This window comes from Varanus komodoensis, unplaced genomic scaffold, assembly GCF_004798865.1.
Source record: "Varanus komodoensis strain SLA01 unplaced genomic scaffold, ASM479886v1 scaffold1, whole genome shotgun sequence".
Classification (NCBI taxonomy): Eukaryota; Metazoa; Chordata; class Lepidosauria; order Squamata; family Varanidae; genus Varanus; species Varanus komodoensis.
This window is the reverse complement of record NW_025335268.1, coordinates 59,687,414-59,710,694: the sequence shown is the minus strand read 5'-3', so window position 1 is coordinate 59,710,694 and position 23,281 is coordinate 59,687,414. Positions and strand designations below refer to the sequence as shown.

At 40.7% G+C, this 23,281-nt stretch overlaps 1 protein-coding gene across 7 annotated transcripts in view; it reads right to left on the bottom strand.

The window, feature by feature from the left end:
• Positions 1-23,281, bottom strand: part of BVES (blood vessel epicardial substance) — a 63,045-nt gene that overhangs the window by 18,880 nt on the left and 20,884 nt on the right. For 2 of the 7 annotated variants that reach the window (XR_006414433.1, XR_006414432.1), the window contains exons 2-5: positions 20,577-21,311; positions 18,985-19,093; positions 16,714-17,420; positions 5,287-5,300 (exon numbers count right to left, since the gene is read on the bottom strand). Coding sequence is in view for 5 of the 7 variants with exons in the window: in XM_044427242.1 (XP_044283177.1) it covers positions 3,196-3,387; positions 10,103-10,117; positions 17,234-17,420; positions 18,985-19,093; positions 20,577-21,067 (994 nt within the window). In the remaining 2 variants the exon portion in view is untranslated. Of the gene's footprint in view, positions 1-3,195; positions 3,438-5,249; positions 5,301-5,605; positions 6,138-7,215; positions 7,380-10,102; positions 10,118-16,713; positions 17,421-18,984; positions 19,094-20,576; positions 21,312-23,281 lie in introns of those variants that run through there. The other 5 variants (XM_044427242.1, XM_044427203.1, XM_044427211.1 and 2 more) reach the window with 5 other exon arrangements.

Sequence of the window (23,281 nt, the reverse complement as noted above, 5' to 3'; positions counted from 1 at the left end):
CACATCAAGTATTACACCACCGCGGTGGTGGTGGGCCGCTCATCCCGCATTGCTCCCAGAGGCTGGCCCAGGTGCCTCTGGCACTTTGAAGGCCGCAGGGCCCCTCCCCCATGCCCCGCCCATCCCAGCAATTGGCCCACGGGCCGTGAGTTTGAGACCCCTGCTCTATACAGTCAGTAAAAACTAGACCAGGAGCTGACTGTGGCTCAGATCATGAGCTTCTTGTTGCAAAATTTAGGCTTAAATTGAAGAAAGTAGGGAAAAGCACTAGGCCACTCAGATATGACCTCAATCATATCCCTGATGAATATACAGTAGAGGTGACAAAAAGATGTAAGGAATTAGATCTGATAGACAGAGTGCCTGAAAAACTATGGACAGAGGTTTGCAACATTGTACAAGAGGCAGCAACTAAAACCATCCCAAAGAAAAAGAAATGCAAGAAAGCAAAATGGCTGTCTGAGAAAGCTTTACAAATAGCTGAGGAAAGATAGGAAACAAAAGGCAAGGGAGAAAGAGAAAGATACACCCAATTGAATGCAGAATTCCAGAGAATAGCTGGAAGAGATAAGAATGCCTTCTTAAATGAACAGTGCAAAGAAATAGAAGAAAACAATAGAATAGGGAGGACCAGAGATCTCTTCAAGAAAATTGGAGATATGAAGGGAACGTTTCATGCAAAGATGGGCATGATAAAGGACCAAAATGGCAGGGACCTAACAGAGGCAGAAGAGATTAAGAAGAAGTGGCAAGATTACACAGAAGAACTATACAAGAAAGAGCTTAATGTCCCTGATAACCACAATGGGGTGGTCACTGACCTCGAGTTGGACATCCTGGAATGCAAAGTCAAATGGGCCTTAGGAAGTCTGAGCAGCAACAAAGCTAGTGGAGGTGACAGTATTCCAGCTGAGCTATTCAAAATCTTAAAAGACAATGCAATAAAAGTGCTACACTCAATATGCCAGCAAATTTGGAAAACTCAGCAGTGGCCACAGGATTGGAAAAGGTCAGTTTACATTCTGATCCCAAAGAAGGGCAATGCCAAAGAATGTTCAAACTACCGCACCATTGCACTAATTTCACATGCTAGCAAAGTTATGCTCAAAATCCTACAAGCTAGGTTCCAGCAGTATGTGGACCGAGAACTACCAGAAGTACAGGCAGGATTTCGAAGAGGGAGAGGAACTACAAATCAAATTGCCAACATACACTGGATCATGGAGAAAGCTAGGAAGTTCCGGAAAAACATCTGCTTCATTGACTATGCTAAAGCCTTTGATTGTGTGGATCACAACAAATTGTGGCAAGTTCTTAAAGAGATGGGAGTACCAGACCATCTTATTTGTCTCTTGAGAAACTTTTATGCGGGTCAAGAAGCAACAGTGAGAACTGGACATGGAACCGCTGCTTGGTTCAAAATTGAGAAAGGAGTTCGGCAAGGCTGTGTCCTGTCACCCTGTCTATTTAACTTATATGCAGAGCACATCATGAGAAAGGCAGGGCTAGATGAATCACCAGTTGGAATTAAGATTGCTGGGTGAAATATCAACAACCTCAGATATGCAGATGATACCACTCTGATGGCAGAAAGTGAAGAGGATCTGAAGAGCCTCTTGATGCGGGTGAAGGAGGAGAGCGCAAAAGTTGGCTTGAAACTCAACATTAAGAAAACTAAGCTCATGGCATCCAGTCCTCTCACTTCCTGGCAAATAGATGGGGAAGAAATGGAGGTAGTGACAGATTTTATTTTCCTGGGCTCCAAGATCACCGCAGACGGGGACTGCAGCCAAGAAATTAAAAGATGCTTGCTCCTGGGGAGGAAAACTATGGCAAATCTAGACAGCATACTAAAAAGCAGAGACATCACCCTGCCAACAAAAGTGCGTATAGTCAAGGCTATGGTTTTCCCAGTTGCAATGTATGGCTGTGAAAGCTGGACCATAAGGAAGGCTGAGCGCAAAAAGATTGAGGCCTTTGAATTGTGGTGCTGGAGGAGACTCCTGCGAGTCCCTTGGACCGCAAGGTGATCAAACCGGTCAGTCCTAGAGGAGATCAACCCTGACTGCTCTTTAGAAGGCCAGACACTGAAGATGAAACTCAAATACTTTGGCCACCTAATGAGAAGGACTCCCTGGAGAAGAGCCTAATGCTGGGAACAATAGATAGCAAAAGAAGAAGGGGATGGCAGAGAATGAGGTGGCTGGATAGAGTCACTGAAGCAGTTGGTGTGAGCTTAAGTGGACTCAGGGGGATGGTGGAGGACAGGAAGGCCTGGAGGAATGTTGTCCATGGGGTCGCGATGGGTTGGACACGACTTCGTGACTAACAACAGAACTTGTCATTAAAAAGAAAAAATCTGGAAATGTCTATAGATCTTCACTAAAGCTTTCGCATATTAACACAAATCTCCCCAGAAGTTTAAGTTAAATCTGTGCAGATCTCTCCACAGACAATAAAGAAGTCTAAACTGATGCAAATTTTCCCAATGATGAAAAGAATTTACGCACTTACACACATTGCTCTCTACTCCACTAAAAGTGCAGCGGAATAGGCTTCTGAGGTTGTGCCTCAAAGACAGAGGCCATAAACTTAATAACAATGATTACCAAGTTTGACAGTATCTGCATAGCAGTGATAAGGATTTAATAAAACCATACACATGGAAATACAGCATGATTGCAAACCACTGAAAATGCAAGATGCAATCCTATTCACACTCACTTAAAAGTCCCACTGAAATCAGCAGGACATAGATCTGACTAGATACGCATAAAATTTCAGTGCAAATAGCTTAGAGTGGGAAAAAGACTTGTCTTCCCCATCAGGAAAGGATGTTTTCTACTCGTGGGATACTACAATTGTAAAGGCCTTTTCCCTGCTCAACACACAAGCAAATTCATCCAGTGGGAGCACCTGAAGCATTCCAGAGCAATGCTTCCCGCTCTATGGCTACAGAGAAGTCATGTGTGAACCACATTGGTACTTGTCACACCAACCTTCATGCAGAATCCTGCACAGGATGACAAAATGCTTCCAAAACATAAGGGAATTTCAAAAGCAGTTTATGTGTTAATGTGGAAAAAGTGGGAGGACTAGTGTTCATCAAAACCTGTTTGGCATAGTGCTCAGAATTGCTTAAAGGAATTAAATCCCCCAAAATCTGATTTATACTTCATAGATTGAATACCTTACCTATTGTTAGCATGACTCGTAGGACAATCATATGAAGATTGTAAGTGGTTGGAATAACCAATCCTACCGCAAAACAAATATTGGCCATATGAAACACAAGATGATGAATTTCGCGCCAATTTTCACACACAGTTTCGTTCAAAGGCACAGAGGTGGCATTACTGAGATCTGGGATGAAATTCAAAGGGGTCACTGTGATTGAACTGGCTTCTATGGAGTTCATCTTGAAGTCGTCTGTCAATCTATAAATATATTAAAAGATTATTAAGGTAAGTAGTAAAATACAATACAATGACTCATGCTTGCAGTTTGAATCCATAGTTTTATCTTCAAGGTTTTCAAAGTATTCAAGCTGTGGATATATAAAGACAAATCCTCAAGAAATTAAAACTCCATACATGAACACGTTGAAAAGATCAACATTGTGTCCATGCTATCACTTCAACTTTTACATGCTTTGTGTTAGAACTGACCCATGATATTTTTCTACAGAAAAATTCAAATGGTAACCCCTAACACTTTTCTGTATTCCTGGAATACATTCAGCAAAGTGGCCTATAGAACAGAGGCTGGCTTCTATGCTCTGAGTAAGTTTTAGCATGGACTACTTAAAAATAAAGTTGTTCACCTTATCTATCCCACACCTATCAAGCTGCCATGTAGCAGAGACATTAAGCAGTACTACTAAATATAGTACTTATTACAATGCTAGGAAGCAGATAGTAAGAACCAAAAGACAGCACAATTTTTCTGACAGCCAATTTTAAAGTGCTGCAGAAATAGGTTTACTTATCTTCAAACTTGACACAAGGACTGATAATGAATTTTATTCCTCATCAGAACTGCCCATGCATGGACATAAGTGAAGTACACGTCTTACTGAAAAATACAGCCGGCCCTTGATAAATAGCCTATAGAAAACTGCAGAAGTTTTACTAAAGAAATATGAAATCTAATTCCTTTCTACTCACATTTATTTGTTTGGCACCAGCTCCCTCTGTTTTTGTTCAGTTTTCATTATTGTTTCTTGTTTGTATTAAAGGCGAGCTGCATCTCACTCATGGCAACTGTAACTTTTTACTGTTTTCATAACAAAAATGCTAAATAGCACACCAAGGGCAAACAGATTTACTGATTTTTAATTTTGATTCACTTTCTAAAACTATGACTCAGGGAACATAGAAACCTGCCTTATGCTGCACCAGACCTCTGATCCATCTAAGCCCTCTTGTCTCTATGTGGCTTCCAGAGGTGCTCCAGGTTTCAGGAATATTTGCTTCCTGGCCCTACTAGGAAATGCTGAGGATCAGTCTTGCTACATACAAAGCAAATACTATGGTCACTCCCTTAGAGAACTTAGATGACTAACGTACATTTAACTTGTATTGGTTAACCAGTAGACTCTGCATAAGTTTGCATAAGAGCAAAAGAATTGTTCTAACAAAAACAGCATCCTTTAGCCCTATCCAGGCATTACTTAAAAAGGTTTATTTCCATATGAGCAGGGCACTGTAGTCTCAGTCACGCTGGCTAACATTACATAATTCCTTCCTGAACATCCATATGCAATTTTCAATAAGGGAAATGGCCTGGGGGAAACTTAATTCAATTTATATCCCACCCTTCTTGCATTAGGGAATTCAAGATGGCTCAGTTTAAAGGCACTCCATACTGCTGGCAGTCTGACTTGGGAGTTCCTTATAGCAGTAGCAAAGTAAAAGCAAATACTTGCTGGAGATATTCCACATATCTGTCACATTTCACCTACTCTGGTCCTTTGCCTCAGTGAAGTCAGAAAAAATACTGGAGTATTACATATCTTGCATTATACAAGTACTATAAACAGATATGGATGAATGATAATAGCTGTCTATGGCTGAGTACTGCAGATATACAAGTCCTAAGCAAATAGGTTTGCTAGGGAGTGAAGACAAATTGCTTTGGGAGTCAAACGGAAAAAAGATAAACTGAACTTCAGTGCCATAAAATATTGACTCCTACATCAGATGACTGATCTACAGACATCATAATTCCCACTATCTTGTTTACATCACCTGGCTTTTTGTTGCTTCAGAGAAAGTGTCCTTATAAATAGTCAAGTAGTCCTGCAAAGAAACAGACAACATTTTCACCTTTTTTAAGGGTTCCACATCACCCTTTTCATATAAATGTCCAACAAAATTATCCATTCAAGATATTGTTGATGTTTTATGGCATGTTTTAAAAGATACATCTGAGAAGGAAAAGATACTATAAGCCTACAGGACAGAGAGAATTATGCAGTTGTATAATTAATTTAGCACTGCACACATTTTTCCTCTTTATAGCTGCAGTCCTGCGAATATAAAACATATAATCTAGTATGGCTCTACAGAAGCCCACTGGACAAAGTTCATTTCACAAGCATTACCTCAAAGTTCAAAGCAGGCTTGACCAGGAAAGAGAATTGCTTCCCCTTGTTCCACAGAGGGAAGTCATAACAGCAGGGGTTCACAGGATACCACCCACTGTCCTGAAATGTGTGAAACCAAGTAGCAGCAGGCGACTCTCACCAATTAGCAACTGGGGGGACTGACAAAAATGGAAGGGGATGATAAGGGGTTGATACCAGCCAAGTCCTACTGCCAAAGTACAGCTGGCATTCCTCACCAAGGACCAGCGCAACTGAAAATAGCAGTGGAACACTTTGGGAACAGGGACTGACAAGGCACACTTATCGCTTCCTTTCCTCTCTGAAGCGGTTCCACATTCAGCACCACACAGATGCAGGCAACTCCAAATGCGGTGGACAAGAGGGTCCATGCTGGGGAAGACAAAAGGTGCTCAGCTAGGCTTAGCTTTATCCTCCAATTGCAAGCATGAGGCCTTATCCAAAGAGCCTGTGGTGCCATACAAAAAGTGTCTGGACGTTCGAGTATGTTCAGAGTGCCTCTAAGTCACATTAAGCAAGATCTCCACTCTCAAAGGCTCTGTTCATTTCAAAATGCAGGGCTCAGGTCATAGGAGGAGGGGGTTGAAAGGGGGAGTGAAGATATTCATTTATTGTAACCATTTATATTCTGCTAAATATTTAAACAATCCCTAAGCAGTTTTCATGGGAATACTGAAAAGCATGATTAAAATCACATTTAAAATGCAATTTTAAAACAGTACAATGCAACATTGATGCCTCTCAGCGCTGGAGTGTAAGAAAATAGAATATCTCAAGGCAGATGATGCAACAACCTTACAGAAGCTAACCTGGTCTGGGTCGGCTGGGAACTCATCCTGTGCGGCTATGAGTTCCTCTGAAAAAAGAAGGGACCTGAACATGATTATATATTAAATCTGTCAGTCACTTTTCTCAGAAAAAGACTAAAGCTGTCTTATAGAGGGGATCTGAAAACAATTTGGAATTAACTCCCTCGGCCTTGCTGGGGAGCGGGTTGGCGTAACTAATTGGGAAATGAATTTCTGCCTCCACGAACTGAGCGGCCGCCTGCTGCCCAGCGTCCGGGGCCCAGCACCTCTTGCAAGGGGCGCGTGCATGGCCTCTGCGAGGGGCGCGGGATGCGCAGCACCCGGTGCGTCCGAGACCGCCGGAAACGTCCCTCCACGCGATCGAAAGCAGCGGCAGAGCAGGCGAATTAATGGCAGCAGGGCAGCCCGCCGGGGCACCAACGCACCCCTGCGGAGGGCGGCCGCTAAGCCAAAGCTCCTTCCCACCCCCCCCCCCGCCCCGCCGCGCCTACTTTGCGCGGGTTGTTCTCCTCGGGAAGCGGCCAGCGCAGCGCAGCGCAGCGCAGCGCTACTGCCAGAGGAAGGCGCGCAACAAGCCAGCGCGCCGCAGCAAGCAGCGCCGAGTGCTGTGCGCCCGCCCCGCGCGTGCGGCAGCCGCCTTTCCCGGGGCTCCTTCGGGCTGCAGCGCTTCCGCCCGCGCCCTCGGCTCTCACGCTCTTCCTCCCTTGTTTTCCCGCGCCGAGGCGCCCGCGCCCTCGGCTCTCACTCTCCGCCCGGCTTCTCGCCCGTCAGTGCCCTTACCTGCTCGTCCCGCTTCTTTTCGGGGCGCCTTCCCCAAAAGTGGCCGCGCCAGCGCGAGCTCCTGCGGCGGCCCTCTTGCTCCGCTGCGCCTGCTAAAGGAGCCTGCGGGGAGCACTCGCGACCCTCCGGGAGGAGGTTTTGACTAAAATAGGCATCGGACAGCGGCCGCCAGCAAGTGGCGGGCGGCGCCAGCTCTCTCCCAATGCCTGCAACCAGCCGGAGCTAAGGGAACGAGGGGAACCGCGGGAGCGCGCAGGCTCTTCCCCGGCAGAAACCTCCTCCGGCTGTTTGACGGCGAGGACCCAGACCGCGGGACCCAGTCCCTTCTCTTGGCTCACGGCTCAGCGCCGCCTTCATGGGGAAGTGTTCAAAAGCAATGCGCGATCCGGAACCGGTGCTGCAGCTCAAGTCTTTGCACCCTAAGACTGAAGAACAGAGCGCCTCTGACCATATACCGAGTGTTTCCTCTCTCTACGGAGTAGCGGAGCAACCCTGTCCCAGCCCTAAAGTGATCTTAAGCCCGGATGGATGCACAGGATTAGGCTGTGATGACGAAGAGACGATTCAGAGTCCTCAAATCCTCGTGAAGATCGCAACCAAGTCCCGCGCACGCATCAAGGATTAGAGTTTCCTTAGGTCTAGGATACGGTTACTATGCCGCTCAGGAGTAAAGGATCAAATCGCCTGCGCATGTTTTGTTTTGAAGAGAAGGACGAGGGGCTTAACCCTTTAGCCACATAGTTACTTCTTACCTCAGCATAAAAGCATACCACCAGCAAGAGGGGATAAAGGAGCAAAGGTTCGATTTGAATCACTTCCCCTGGCGGCTTCATCGATACACTTGTAATATCTTCTGCTTGAGTTCTCTCTCGCTCTAACCTACTTCATAGAGTTGTTGTGAAGTACAACAATGAAATACAAATACATGAAGTACTTATTGCATGAAAGATGGGATATAATCTTCACTGTATACCAAATTACTATGGTTTTCCCAGGCTATGGTTTTCCCAGTTGCAATGTGTGGCTGTGAAAGTTGGACCATAAGGAATGCTGAGCGTAGAAGGATTGAAGCCTTTGAATTGTGGTGCTGGAGGAGACTCCTGCGAGTCCCTTGGACCGCAAGGAGATCAAACCGGTCAGTCCTAGAGGAGATCAACCCTGACTGCTCTTTAGAAAGCCAGATCCTGAAGATGAAACGCAAATACTTTGGCCACCTAATGAGAAGGAAGGACTCACTGGAGAAGAGCCTAATGCTGGGAACAATAGATGGCAAAAGAAGAACGGGACGGCAGAGGATGAGGTGGCTGGATGGAGTCACTGAAGCAGTCGGTGTGAGCTTAGGTGGACTCCGGGGGATGGTGGGGGACAGGAAGGCCTGGAGGAGTGTTGTCCATGGGGTCGCGATGGGTCGGACACGACTCTGCAACAAACAACAACAGCTCTCTTCTTTATGCATAATTAGCAGTAGGCTTTATGAATGAGTGGTATATACATAGGATTGCATTGTTTATGCCACTCTGCCCACAGCTAGTATACATGCAACGTTTTTCAAAGCACTGTGAATGAAGCTCTAGCTCCACTTTTAGCAAGCAAGGTTTTCCCCATTCCAAAATACTATCTAGCCTCAAGTAATTGTATTGCTTTTTGTCACTTGCTTTTAAAGTTTCAAGTTTATCAAAACTGCAGAAACAATCCACACATTTACAGAATCCATTGTGCGCCATCTCTGGAGCTTTGGAGAAACAAGTCCCTCTGCAATTTGGGAGCAGGGGTTATTTCCTGCCCCTAATAGACAGGAAGGATGTAAATTTATCACTATCATTCTCCTTCATCTGTCCTTCTTCCATTTGCAGACAGGTTCTTTAATAATTATTATTGGGTGATAATATAACATTTTTAACCCTCTCTAAAATTTGCCAGGAGGAAGTATCAATCATCTTACCATGTTTTATTCAGGTTAAATCTCCTATGTATTAACTCTCCTATATATTAACTTTCCAAGATGCAGCAGAGAACACAAATCACAACCAAGCTTATTTTTATTGCACTGAAAAAGCTGTTATTTTAGCGGCACTGCAGTTTAATGAAAAGACTCCAACTTCTATTCAAATACCAGAAGAATCCAAAGGTACAACAGAAAGCAGTATTGATTTGTAAATTGTACCAAATCAGTTTCCAGCAATATGAACAAGAGGCTCATATTGTTTTTCTTTCTTTCTAGAACTATGTAATTAAGCCTGCCTCCTGCTATTAAATGGGATCTCCTGTATTCTGTACTATTGCACACATAATGAGGAACACCATATGACAAAATAAGGAACACCATATGACAAACTACCCATGCAACTGCACAAATAACTTACAGGTCACTGAACAGATCTTTTTCTCAGGATTTCATGCAGATTACTTAAATTTAGTAATCAACAGTTTCTAATGTTCCCAAAGCAGCATTTTACCTTCATATTCCTACTCATCTTTGCTCTGACCTCTGAATTCCATGGAACTTATTGGTAAGTGGCTGCAGGACAGATGCAGGAAAGCTGCCTTTAACAAGTCTAGTATGTTATTGAAATTATGTTCAAATGCTTAAATTGTTTCAAACTGAAATTGTATGCTGCATTTTATCTGTAGTGAGTTTGTGATCTGTTGTGAACTGCCCAGGGAGCCGTGGCTATTAAATGGTTTATTATAGTGGTGGTTATGTAGTTTCAAGACTTCTTTAACTTACAGTGTTCAGATGAATGAATGCACTCAAAATGTCCTTTCTGGCCAGTCTTGCTCAGCCCTTGAAAACACAAGGCTGTGACTTCCTTTATGGAAAATGATGCATCTCATATTGGTATTGGGTTAGGGTGCCAGTGTTGTGTAGTGGTTAAGAGCATGGGACTGGGACTCAGAGGATCTGGGTTCTAGTCCCCGCTCAGCCATGGAGCCAACTGGGTGACTTTGGGCCAGTCACAGACTCTCAGCCCAACCTACCCCACAGGGTTGTTGTTGTGGGGATAAGATGGAGGAGGAAATGTAAGCTGCCTTGAGCCCTTTGTAGGAAAAAGGCAGGATATAAACTGAAAAATAAATAAATAAATAAATAAATAAATAGGATGGTACGAAAAGGAAGGGCAGGGCACAGTAGTCTGCTTATAGCTGTTCACACATAATGTCTAGAAGACTTTCCATAGGAATTTATTTAAAACTTTTCTATACCCTCCACTACCAATAGTCTTGGGGCTGTCTTACAATAAAACTAATTAACTTTGTGAAAGTTTGCAATGCTCACCGTCAGTACCAAAAAGGTGTTCTGATTCCAAATGAAACTCCAAACCAAGCATAAGTTGATCACAGAATAACAAATCTAATTTGTATCAGCACAAGTATTACATGTTGTAATGTAGCCAAAATTAAGGACTGTTTGGGAGGTTTCCAGAGGGACGGTTCCTATTTTCACAGTGCACCTAGCATTATGCACCTGTTCCACCCTTCCTCTGTCATAGATTTTCTGTAATATGCAAAACAAATTAGCACTGGGAAAACATGGGAGAGTTCTGAGGAGCACACAATGACATCTGGATCCTGGGTAAAATTCTGTGAATCAGGGGGTGGGAAATGGGACCAAAGGCATGATAGAAACCTCATTCAGGACTCTCAATTTGTTTCAGTGAAAGAAAATAGAAACTCATGCACATTTCAGATCATTTTTGCAAACATATGGAAATGAGGTCCTCATTTAATGAACTGGTAGACCACTCTAAGAATCACAGACACAGACTCATACAACAGTTGGGTTAGTGGGCCATAAGACCATTGTGTTCAACCCCCTTCTCAATGCAGGACTCTCAGGTGGCTGTTGAACTGCATCTCAAATGCCTTTAGTGTAGCAGAGCCCACAACCACTCTAAGTAATCCATCCCATTGTCATATTGCTCTAAAATTTAGAAAGTTCTTCTGATGATCAGCCTGAATCTGGCCTCCTGTAACACAAGCCTGTTTTCCATGCCCTGGACTTTGGGATAATGGAGAAGAGATCCTGGCCTTCCTCTTTGTGACCTTTCAAGTATTTTAAGAATGCTATCATGTCTCCTCTCAGTCTTCTCAAGGGTAAATATGCCCAGTTCTTTCAGTTGCTCCTCACAGGATTCCTTTCCCAGTCCCTTGATTATTGTTGCCCTCCTCTGAACTCTTTCCAGACTGTCTGCATCTTTCAGAAACTGTGGTGCCCAGAACTGGACACAGTACTCCAGATGGGCCCTACCCAGTGCTGAGTAGAGGGGAACTAGTAGTTCACATGATTTAGAAGTGATATTCCTATTAATGAGCCCAAAACAGCATTTCTTTTGCAGCCATATCACATGAATGACTCATATTCAGCTTATGCTCTATAATTCCAAAATCTTTCTAGCTTGTTGTATTGTTGAGCCAAATATTCTCCCATCTTGTAACTATTTATTTGGTTTCTTTTTCCTAAGTGCAAAAATTTGCCTTTGCTACTGTTAAATTTAATCCTCTTGCTTTTAGCCCAGTGATCCAATCTATCAAGATCACTTTAAATTTTGTACCTATCTTCCAGGGTATTAGCTATCCTGCCCAGTTTAGTGTTCTCTCCAGATCTGTCAAGCATTCCATGCATTTCCTTATCTAAATTATAATGTTCAAGAGTGTTGGTTCGCAGCACAGACCAGCATACTGAAAGATCCTTGTGTTAAAGTGTGGCACAAAATGCAGCTACAACCCTCTGCTTATTATGTTGGAGTGGCAAGCAATAAACATGAAGGATGCAAAGAAGACCAGGTTTGCTTGAGCAGGCCAAAGAACTATCTCACCACCATGATAGTTTAAGGTTGTGAGAAGTGGAATCTGTTGACATAACCAAACATATCCTAATGCTGAATGTTTATGTGAAGAGACATTCATTGGTAGACTTCAAAAGTCTTTTTACTTTTACTCCATCTACAAGCTCTTACATATTTAGACTGTACCCCTGAAGACATTCTTCCTGACAGCAGACTTTTCTATGTGTTAGCTCTCTAACAGGCCTGCACATTAAAATAAAGCAGAGATGGATATAAGAAACCATGCTCTTGTACCCCTGGATTTATGATACTAATATTTACACACAAAGAGTGGTTTGGTTGGATTAGTTGTGATTAGTCTTAATCTGTACAGAACCAGCAAGCTACACAAGATATGGTTTGTACTGAATTTGCCTAAAAATGGAAACAGAAAGGCAATTAGAAATCTTAGTATACCTTCAACAGAACACAAAGTCATCCCTGAAATCTCAAAGTCATTATGCTGCATTTCTCATGAAGCTAAATATAAAATGTGTTCAAAAACAAAATAATGTGTCTTTTTCATCAATGCTGCCTCTTTTTCCATTATAAAAGCGTAAGAATTTTGAACCCTTTTGGGAGAAGAACTTACACAGTATGAGTACTAAAAGCTACAACAATTAATCTGCTGTTTGGAAACGCTTGGTAGGCATTTCAACTTTTTCACAATTAGTCACATCCTTCAGGTGTGTCAGTCTGTAAATTAATCTTGCTCCAGTCTCTCTGCCTTGTACAAGATAATTAAAAATCTCATCTTTGCCCTTCCTGCTCTCGTTCAATATATATCTCAACTTTCTATACTGTTCTTCCTTCCAGTTCCCTTCAATATTATCTCGAAGGAAACTTTCCATTCCTTAGAACATGGCTGGCCAAACTGAGGCTTGCGAGCTGCATGCAGCTTTTTATTTTGTTGTACACAGCTTGCTACTCATGGGTGCCCATTTGCTGCTTGCCACCCACAGGCACCTGCTTGCCACTGGCTGCCCACAGGCTCTGTCCATGGGTGCCTGCTTGCAGCTCTCAAACATCTTACATTTACTGTATGAGGCTCTTTTGTTGTGCAAGTCTGGCCACCTGCCATAGAATCTTCCCTATCAGAGTGGGTCACCTCTTCTTCAATTTTTAATAATTATTTTTATCAGCTTTCAAAGCTTTTTAGGAAGAAAAAGTAGAGTATAAATATTTTAGAATAAATAAATGGTAATAAATAATAATCGGTTATTCACACACACTTAGTATTTTCATTTCCCCACTATCTAAATAATTGTCTGCACTCATAAAGATAACAGCAGGAGCTAGTATTATTGAAATATTTTTTCTATGTCAGAGAAACTAGTATATAGTGAATTATTATTCATCAGCACAGCTCATTAATGTAAGGCTAACAATAACCATTTTCAAGTGTTCTGTCTTCATAGATCTTAAAATATTTATAGCAATTGCTAACATTTCTTTTAACGTTTGAGCCTCTCACTGTTTCCATTTGCCAGTATTGAAATCAAAAATTAGTCTAGCTTATATAATAAAGAACAATATACAGAAGAAAACTCTATTCCACTTTTCATCTGTGTACTGACAGACCCAACCTCCAGATTGTGCTTGCAAAAGTACATACAGCACCTGTTCACCCCCATCATTTCACCCAAAGCTGCAGATCTATGCACAGGAGTTGCTTCTCCCACCAGATGCCTTTACGTGTACATATGCAGCTGGACTGGTAAGACTGCCTGCACATGCCAGACATTCTTCCAAAATCAAGGGGCTTTACCTTAAAATTAAAAGGCATTTTTCTAGAATCTGATATTTTTAATGCATGGACAACAGTACAATTGTAGTATAGACCTGCTTTATATAAAATGCCTGACACATAATTTACAATAGAACATGTCTACTGGCACCAATATTGCTTTTCATACATTTTTAATAACTACAAAACTATTTCAAAAACTTTCTACTATCTTGTATTGTTTTGTCATATACATTATGTACAACAATTTGGTAATGCTGAGAAAATAGGTGTTCTTACTAAACACGTTCCAACATCCATAAAGTGTAACTACTTTCACGAGACTGGTCAGCTAAGCTCAGTATACAACATTCAGAAGAATGGAACATTATTTTTAAAGCCATCGCCATATATAAATCACGTTTACCTGCTTCTAATCTTCCCCTGAGTATAAACATATAACTCTAACACAAATTCATTAGAGTTCTTCACACCACTGACAGTGTGATGTAAACACTATTCACATGTTGGATTACTTCTAGTGTAATCAGATATAATAGGATTTATTTTAATTAATAATACTCAAAATTTCAGATTAAAGCAATAAATAAGAGTTTGGACAAAATAAGACAATCCATATTTGGCTGGAATGGTAAAATATAACTAAATAAACAGCAAAAAATAGTGTAAAGCAGAATACATCGTGCTACAATTCTGTGCATGTTTACGCAGGAAAAATGTCTATAGCAGCCAGCTTGTCATAGCCAGCATAAGGCATGTTGGAAGTTGTTGACCTTTTCTTTCTGTTTAAACATGAATACAATTGCACCCTTAGTCATGTTCCAGCCCATGGGAAGGCACCCTGGTACTCTCCAGATATTTTGGGTGACAGTTCCCATAATCCTTGACTACTAGCAAGGCTGGCAGAGGTTAATGGGAATTCTAATCCAAAACATCTGGAGGAATCCAAGTTGCCTACTCCTTTGCTGGCCAGATCTAGAAAAGTGTACTTTCATTTACAAATAACTAGATTCTTGCATCAACCTGTTTATACAGTAAGAGCTTGAAACCCAATCATCCAATAATCTCTAGCTTTCTAACATGATTATAGAAATGATGGCATTTTTCTTACATAGTAAGAGCATTTCTTTTCCACAAAACAGTATCATTGTTCCAGAAACCTCCTAGCAACAGTGAATCACAAAGCTTTCAAACTCAGTTCCCTATCAATTCTGACTATATACATATTGCAACATCTATCATGCTTCAATATTGCTTCATAAGAAAAAGTGAAGATCATCATTCCTTTTCACATATGAGGCACAAAGGAAAACCTACACACCTTTTTCTTTTTAAAGCAAAATAACTTCTAAATTAATTGAGTAGTAGGACATGAGAGATATCATCCAATGCTTTAACAATGATAAGGTTGAGCAATTTTACGTATAATTGGTCCAGTGGAACTGTTTTTCTCTTTGATTTTCTTCTGTAAGAACATAAGAATAGCCATACCAGATCAGAGCAATGGTCCCTCCAGGCCAGCACTCTGTTCACATGGTGGCAAACCAGCTGCCCTCAAGTTGTTTCAGGAAGGATATAAAATCATATAAATATGAAAAAGAAATGTTGGTCAAGTTCCAAAGAGCACATCGACTAGTTTTCCAAGCAGGATTCCTAGCAGTTTTGAAGGGTTTCAAAAGCAGTTAGTGATATGGAAAGAAACTGTAGGGTCCAAAGTAAATCCATATACCAGATTCTCAGACTTTTGGGTGCACCCAAGGCAAGTCCTTCAAAACCCAACTAGTGCCTCCAGTCCCTTTCTAATGGAGCTTTACTGTGAGCTAGACAAGCATGCTCATCCCCATCTACACTAGGTGGACCTAGGAAGATTTGTGGCATCCAAACATCTACAGCAGCTATGTAGGCAATTTCACTTGCTGCATAGGGTTAACTGTCCAGATTTCCATGGCATTACTAAAACTGCATAAAAATACACAGACTTTTCAACTAAAATTGGTTCAGACATACAATCAAAAGTACTTTCTTGCTTCACTCAATTCTATGAGGTACCAATGCATGAGGTAAGGCTTACTGATGCATCAGGTATCATCACCATGTATCCAAACTGGCCCTACATGACATGGTCAACTGATTCAAACCTAGTAGACAATCACTATCTTAGTTCCTATGTCAAATGAATATCATAAACTCTTTTTCAAAGCTGTTACAGACACGAAAATTCACAATTTAACTGTCCTTCCTGACATCTCAATGAGAAAATTTACAGATAGTCATCCTGTTTTGACAATTTGCTTCAAAAACTCACACTTTTTGAAGTCTAAAATTAGAAGCAAGTAGTATTTTTTCTTTGGTATGTTACAGGGCATCATTTCTTGTAATGTGATGCTATTATCATTTCAATTCACAGGTCGGGTATGTTTCTGTAGCATCTAGAAACCTAGAAAGCCTATTTGAGTAGAGGCAAAACAAATGAAATGAGTACACTATGAAGATAATGCCTTTAGCATACTACTTCCACCTTCTTTAAGAACTGCTGTCCCTTTCCAACCAAGGTTGTAGCTGTATGTTCTAACACAAACAGTTTTATCTGCTTCATAAGTTGCAGCAATTCATAGGAATTATACAGTCTTTACAGTAAATGTAATTACATTAGTGCCATTTGTTTTAATGTGTAGGGCCTCTACTATCCAGAGAATAATCTCAAATCATAATTTGATGAATGTTTACAGGAAATAAATTATTGTTAGCCTTCTTCCACAATTTACAGGTTGAGCAATCTCCTTTGTTTCGCATATCAGCTCCTTTAAGACACAGCACATTGAGAAAACCAAACTTATGCACTGTAATTATAAAGAAGCAAGTTTTTCAAGATCACTTTTTAAAGATGGTTTTGCTTGTTGCTCTTGTCTAAGATAAACTACTTACATAATTAATAATAACAAGGAGGTCATATAAGCATGAAGAAAAGTTCTGTGCAAATTTTGTTCTTGAAAATACAATACACAGGGCACCACAATTACAACAAAGCCTTATCAAATGATTCATATCCGTCTCCACCCCCGAAGTAATAAGATGAGCAGAAAGAGTCAATAGAAACTGATCATAATACACAATCCGTCAAGAAGCACGCCTGGTTGGCTCTGTGATCTCTGTGAAAGGAGCCAAACTCAATATTTTTTCTCTGCTAAAAAGTGACTTTTATTTTGAAAATTGCTTTTATAAGCAGTCTCAGTTCATTTTTTATAGTATAGTTCATTCTTTATCATAAAGTTTTTAATGATATCTTTCAGTGATTCATTCTGGGAGCAATGAAATAGAAAATCTGTCTTGTGTAGTACAAGCTGCAATTGATAACATTAATGTTGTCTTGAATTGTTCTGAAAATGATCTGCAGGTTGTCTTTTAGGTGTACTGGGTACAGACTCATGATAGAAGTTTGGTAAGCGGATGTCATATCGGAATCCTTTCCCCAGGTTCACTCTGTCATTCAAAGCATAGAGCTTATTGGCAATGTCATCCCCAATTAGAATTGAAAACACACGTGAAATGAATCGGTGTTTAGCAAAAAGCAAATATAATTTTTTTCTTCTCCAGGTTACATATCGACAGTCTGTTTCTGCTGTGAGAGTTACCTGAAAGATACATTCAGGGGAAAAAAGAGGAGATAAGTTTCTATTTGTGTTAATGTCATTATAATCACAATTTATAAGGAAAACCTCCTCTCTTTCCTGCCTTTCCTCCGTTCTTCAGTGAAATATTTCTGAAGCTGCATGCAAAAATGTAATTCAGTTGATATGACCAATATACATAAATGGTACATCTTGTACCAAAAAGTGTACCTCCTTTGAGCCTAACCTTGTCCTTTCCCCTGCATTTCCTTGGGCAGATCAAACCAGGGAGGATCTGTGCACATCTCACTTTTAATTTAAGAAACCATGAGCATGGATCAAGGTACACCCAAGCGTGTATCCTAAGGTGACTGCTCTGAATATCTACAGCATTCCTTTCAATAGGGCACACATTCAGAACTGCATCTAGAACAGGTGGACAAGCCTGCCCAAATGTGTATCCTGTTAAAAGCCAAACAGTTCTCACAGACTGTATCTGCACTTGATATTATTAATTATATATTACAGTCAATGTGCACAGCGCTTTGCGAAGCACAAGAAGGAGCTTGCGGATCAAGGAGAAGTAACATGTTTGCAATGAGTGGTTGGTTCCATGCACATGTTTAGGCTTAGTTCAGTTACAGTGGGGCTTGGAAACTAGGGATAGTATCAAAGACTCCACAGAAAAACTGAACTGGGAGGGAGGGAGGGAGGCGAGTGACATCTAAAGACAGGTCCAAGTATATGGAATGGCAAGGAAGAAAGGAGAGAGTCTTCTGAGAGAGGTTTCTAACAGAGGATGGAGCAGGAAGAGCAATGTTTCACTTGTGAGAAAGGCTTTTTGGCATGAACTGGGTACCCAACTCCACTTAGCTCAAGCCTGGAAGCTGCTGTGGGCATCCATTCTTCACGCACAGCCCACTGAATTGCACATGGACATTCATTCTCACAGTTTAAAGGGTGCTGTGCATGTGCCCGTGGTGAGAGGAAGAATGTGTTCTGTACAGATGGCAGCGCTGTTTCTGTTGATATCAGATTGGCAAAAGGCTTTATAAGAAGGAATGAGGACAGGGAAGGAAAGCTTTCAATATGTTCCTCCTGGAACTCAAGGAACCACTTCTTTCCTCTTCTTTATTTTTCTACAACTATTAATATGAGAATGCTTCTTTCTTGTGGCACTTGTCCTATGATCCCTAAATCTGGACAAACTTCATTTGTTGGATTTATAAACTATTCCAGATATGAGCTTGGATGTAACTCCAGCTCTCATGAAGGTAATTCCTTCTGTCAACCCTAGTAATTTCACTGCTGTTGGGTTTACATGGTACAGAAGAAAATGTGGCATGGAGCAGAGATGTGCCCCCCCACAAAAAATATAAATTCATAACTTCCTCAACATGTTGTTGCTTTCTTTATTCATTTGAAAGTATTACGGTACTAAAGTTCATCCCACAAACAGAGCGGAACAGAAATGATTTTCAGGGAGATAAGACTTGCCCCTAAGTTGGGGCATTTCTGGGCCCTGCACACCTGGATATTTGGAAAAGATAAGATATCATTATTCAACGGATTTGCAAAATTCCCCTACCTGAAAAATACCTTCTTCTGAGGGTCTTAGTGAATCCCATTCAGGAGAATCCAGAAACTGAAGGGGAAAAATATAATGCAGAAATTCCCCATCCACAGTGACTCTGATCCTAATGAAACAAAGCAATTTGTGTTAATATTGTTAGCAAGCCTGGATTACAAGACCAGTTTCCTTAAAAAGAAAAAAAAGGCCATTGTGAAGATGTTCTAGTTTCTGCATAACTTTATACAACTCGAGATGGTTTCTTTTTCCAATGGATACAGACCAGATAGACTGAAGGGTATCACTAGAAGTGAGTATCAAATGTATATCTCCTAGCTCATCTTTAGCTCAATCACTGAAGGTGATTGGAAAAGATTGTACATGCACAACGGAGCCTATTAGCATTCACACTTCAAGTCCTTATTGGTAGAAAGGGATCGTATAGAAGAACAGCATTTGAACACAGAAGAAACCGAAAAGAATTCTGATTTATAGCTTCCTGTAAAGTTCCTGTATCTCCTTTGCAGTTCTAGGATTGAGAATTTCAAACACAATTCTGAATATGTTATGTATTTCACATATTGTGTGCAACTTAGGGAATTTGTTACCACAAGGAATGGTGCTGGCAAGCTAGCTTGGGCAGTTTCTTAAAGGAAAATTATTGGAAGATATACTGAATAGCTCAATCAATGGCTAGTAGCCTTCACCATGAATATAGCCAGCACTGTTCAAACCTAGTGCCAGAACTTGGGAACAAATGTGGGAGGGCTTTTGTCATCATGAGCTTCTAGAGCAAAGGTGGTGTCCTGTGCACCTGCAGGCCCAATTTCCTTCTCTGTGTCTCCCCAAGATGTCTATACCAAATCTGTTTGGAAGACAAATGCAGACTGAGATTGTTTGAATTTAAGAAAATGTCAACTTTGTGCTCAGGAGACCTACATTTTGTCTTCAGAATTATGCAAGTTATATATAGGTGTGTAAGTTTTATACTCCATGTAAAATGGCAGCAACAAGACAACGCAAAAATGGAAATAACTATGAAGAAGAAATCTTAAGCTCTAGAAACCCAATTCAAGCCTTCATTTTTCAATCTCCTGAGCTTTCAATATCCCTAACAGTTTCTACTATTATAGGTGCCTTTTTAAGAAAAAGACAAAGAAAAAAAGCAGTTAACCTCAGGATAATAAATCTTGCCACAAGATCCAGAGCTATACTTTCTGGCACTTGCACAGATTTGTAGATTTATAAAATGTCCTCTTTTCCTTTTAAGCTATTAAGTCTTTAATACCAGAAATGTATTTATATTCTGGTCTAAAGTGACCAAATGTTTAACCTATTGAACAGCATTCAATTGTATTAATGCAAATTACACTGCGTTAATTCAAATTATATTGTGCTAGCATTAAGTGACATCTAGTACAATGCTAATAGCATTACACTATCGGTGTTGCATTGGGGTCCCTTCCACTAGTGCCACATAATTTGCATTAGTGCAATAGCATTGTTAATTGCTGCCCATTGTGTTTAATTTACACAGGAGCTAAAAAGTTTGACATTCTTTTTGTTTTTTGTTCTTAATTTAAGAAGCAAGGAATAAACATGATACAAACCTTCCTGACAAAAGCAAGGAGAGCTTATCAATTGGTGTTTTCCCTTGCATGGCATAACAATGTTCCTTCTCCAGTGTAACGACTTCTTCATCACAGCATCGGACAATCTTTCTAAAAACAGTCAGTGAGATTCCCAGTGGTTGGAACATAGCACTGTAAAGATCCTGAAATTCTTTGTCAAAGGCAACACTCCGAACTTGGTAGGTTACATAAATAAACTGTATGAAGCATATCACAAACAGTATGAAATTCCAAGAGAAAATATCAGCTGCACAGACATCCAGCCAAGACCAGACAGATGAGCAGAGAAAACCAAGTCCAAGCAAAAAGAAGATGTACAGCAGGCCAAAAAACCCACTGCCACCCATGTAGCCAACAACAAACAAAATGCTAGCTAAATGATAGATAGATCCTTCTGCTTCTGACTTCCAGTTTACACAGACAGGGTGTGCAAATATCAAACTGTCCCAAAAACTTGAGTTGTCTCCCATGGCTGGACAAGTAGAGTGATCACCGTCTCTGTGATTCCCAAGGCCTTCGTTATATAAATACGATTCAGACAGAAAAGGGATTGATCATTTTCTCAAGTTCGCCCTCATTGTTAGCTGGTCACTGTGACATGAATTTCCTGGCATGAAAAATGTTCATCAAATAGGGAAACAGTCTTAGAAGTCCTTGATGTTCCACACTGGTCTTTGCAAATTCCTTATCGCTTAGTTCCATAGCATTACTGATCTGTTCAAGGGAAAGAATGGAGGGGGGGGGGTTAGGAGGAGCAGTATGAGAACAGAAAAACAGCTTTATACAATTATTTTGATAATAAATAGCAGATATGTTTGCTTTTCTCTGCCAGTATGAGCATTCCCTGAACCAAGTTCCACTCAGCATATTCCACTGGTAGAAAGAGGAAGAAAGGCAATCTTTGCTGAGTCCATCTTCTTTGCAGCCCCTGTGCCACCTCAATGGAGACTGCTTCTACCTCCTCCATACCACCAGTGGGAGTTCTTCTGTCCATGAGGCAGATTCTGGATAGAGCCCCATGTTTCAAAGAAACAGGCAGGCCAGAAACCAGCAGTGTGGTCCATTCATGTGTGAGGCGTGTGCGTACATACTATTATTGTATTATTCATGTCTGGAGCAGTTTGACAGGCCAGTGCTATGCATGGTTACTTAGAAGTAAAGCACACCAAGCTGAAGGACACTTGTTCCCAGACAGAGTGCATGTGACTTCAGCCTAAAATTAAAATCTTTTAGAAGCTAAGATTCCAAAGAACTGTGAAGCTAGTGCAGCACAGAAGTGGTTTGGGGCTTCTTTTTCTCATCCAGGGCAACAAAAGAACGTTTTAAATTGAGAATTTCCAAAGCAGTTTTTTGGCACAGCAAGAATCTTTGCTATTCAAAGTGTTTCGCTTTTGTTTTGTTTTTAAAGCCCTACTGCACACCTCAACTCTTTGGTACACCTAAAGCAACCCTGTGAAAGTCCAAGTGTTGCCTCCAATCTGGTTTTTGTTGTACTTTGGTTGTATTGTTCCCAGGATAATAGTGTGCATCTTCATTCAAACCTGAAAAATCCATCAAGATTAGTGGAGACCAGATGACCTCTGCATGTGGCTCTCACTTGGTCTTTAGTTCATCTCAAGGTCACACAATTCCTGGAAGTTATTAAAACAGCACAGAGCCTTGAACTACAATGGCTACAGGTGTACCCACAAAGGAATTTGCACAGACCCATGTGGAAGGAAATTGCAAAACATGGCATACCATCAGCATTATTCTATAGTGCCTCAAACTACCCAAAAGAATTCTGGCAGCAGGAAGGGTATCTGTGCAGCATGCCTTTCGACCTGAAGGCCACTCTTCCAGGATACTGGCTCTGGTTACTTACAGGAGAGGGAAACAATCATCAGCAAATTCTAAAGGTACACATGTATTATTTGTGTTTATTGTGTTATATTTAGGTCATTCACATCTAATACTGTAAAACTGAATCAGGAGCGAAGATTATGAGATGCTGTTTCATTTTTGTACTGTTTAATGATCTTTGTGTTTGGACATTGTATAAGGGACTGTTTCATAATGTCCAAAAATGTGTAAAATAGAAAATAATATATATAAAAGGCAGACTAATAAGCTTTAGTAAAAATGAAAGATTTATACTATCCATAGTGAAACCAGAGTATAGAATAATAATAAGTAAGATCCATTCAGGAGCTAACTTTTAAATAAAGGAAATGAAATCAGCTAGGATAAATTTCTGCAATGAAACTAGCAGGACAAAACCATAAATGGAGCACTACAGTGCATTATAAATGTACAATTCTGCTAATATGGAATATTCATCTTGTACTTTTAAAATGTATTTCCCAGAAGTAGCTATTGAGTATTTGAGTTTTACCTATTCTGCAAAAAAATGTAACCACCACCCACTAATTTGTATCTTAGTTTGAAGAGTAAAATACACGTATGCAAAATGACATCAAGCACAGTAGGAAAGCAAAAGCTTGCAATTTACCTCTGGAATAATTATCTCCAAAAATGTTAGAAAGAGAAGGGTTTTAAATGTCAGTGATTTTCTATGTTAAAAAAACCCCTCTCTTCCAATCATTACACTCCATGGGGAATCAATGGAGCTTATTTTCCAGCAGCCATCGAAGCCAACACTTTCGGTATGCTGTGAGGATTCAGCATGTCGGAAGTGTGCTCAC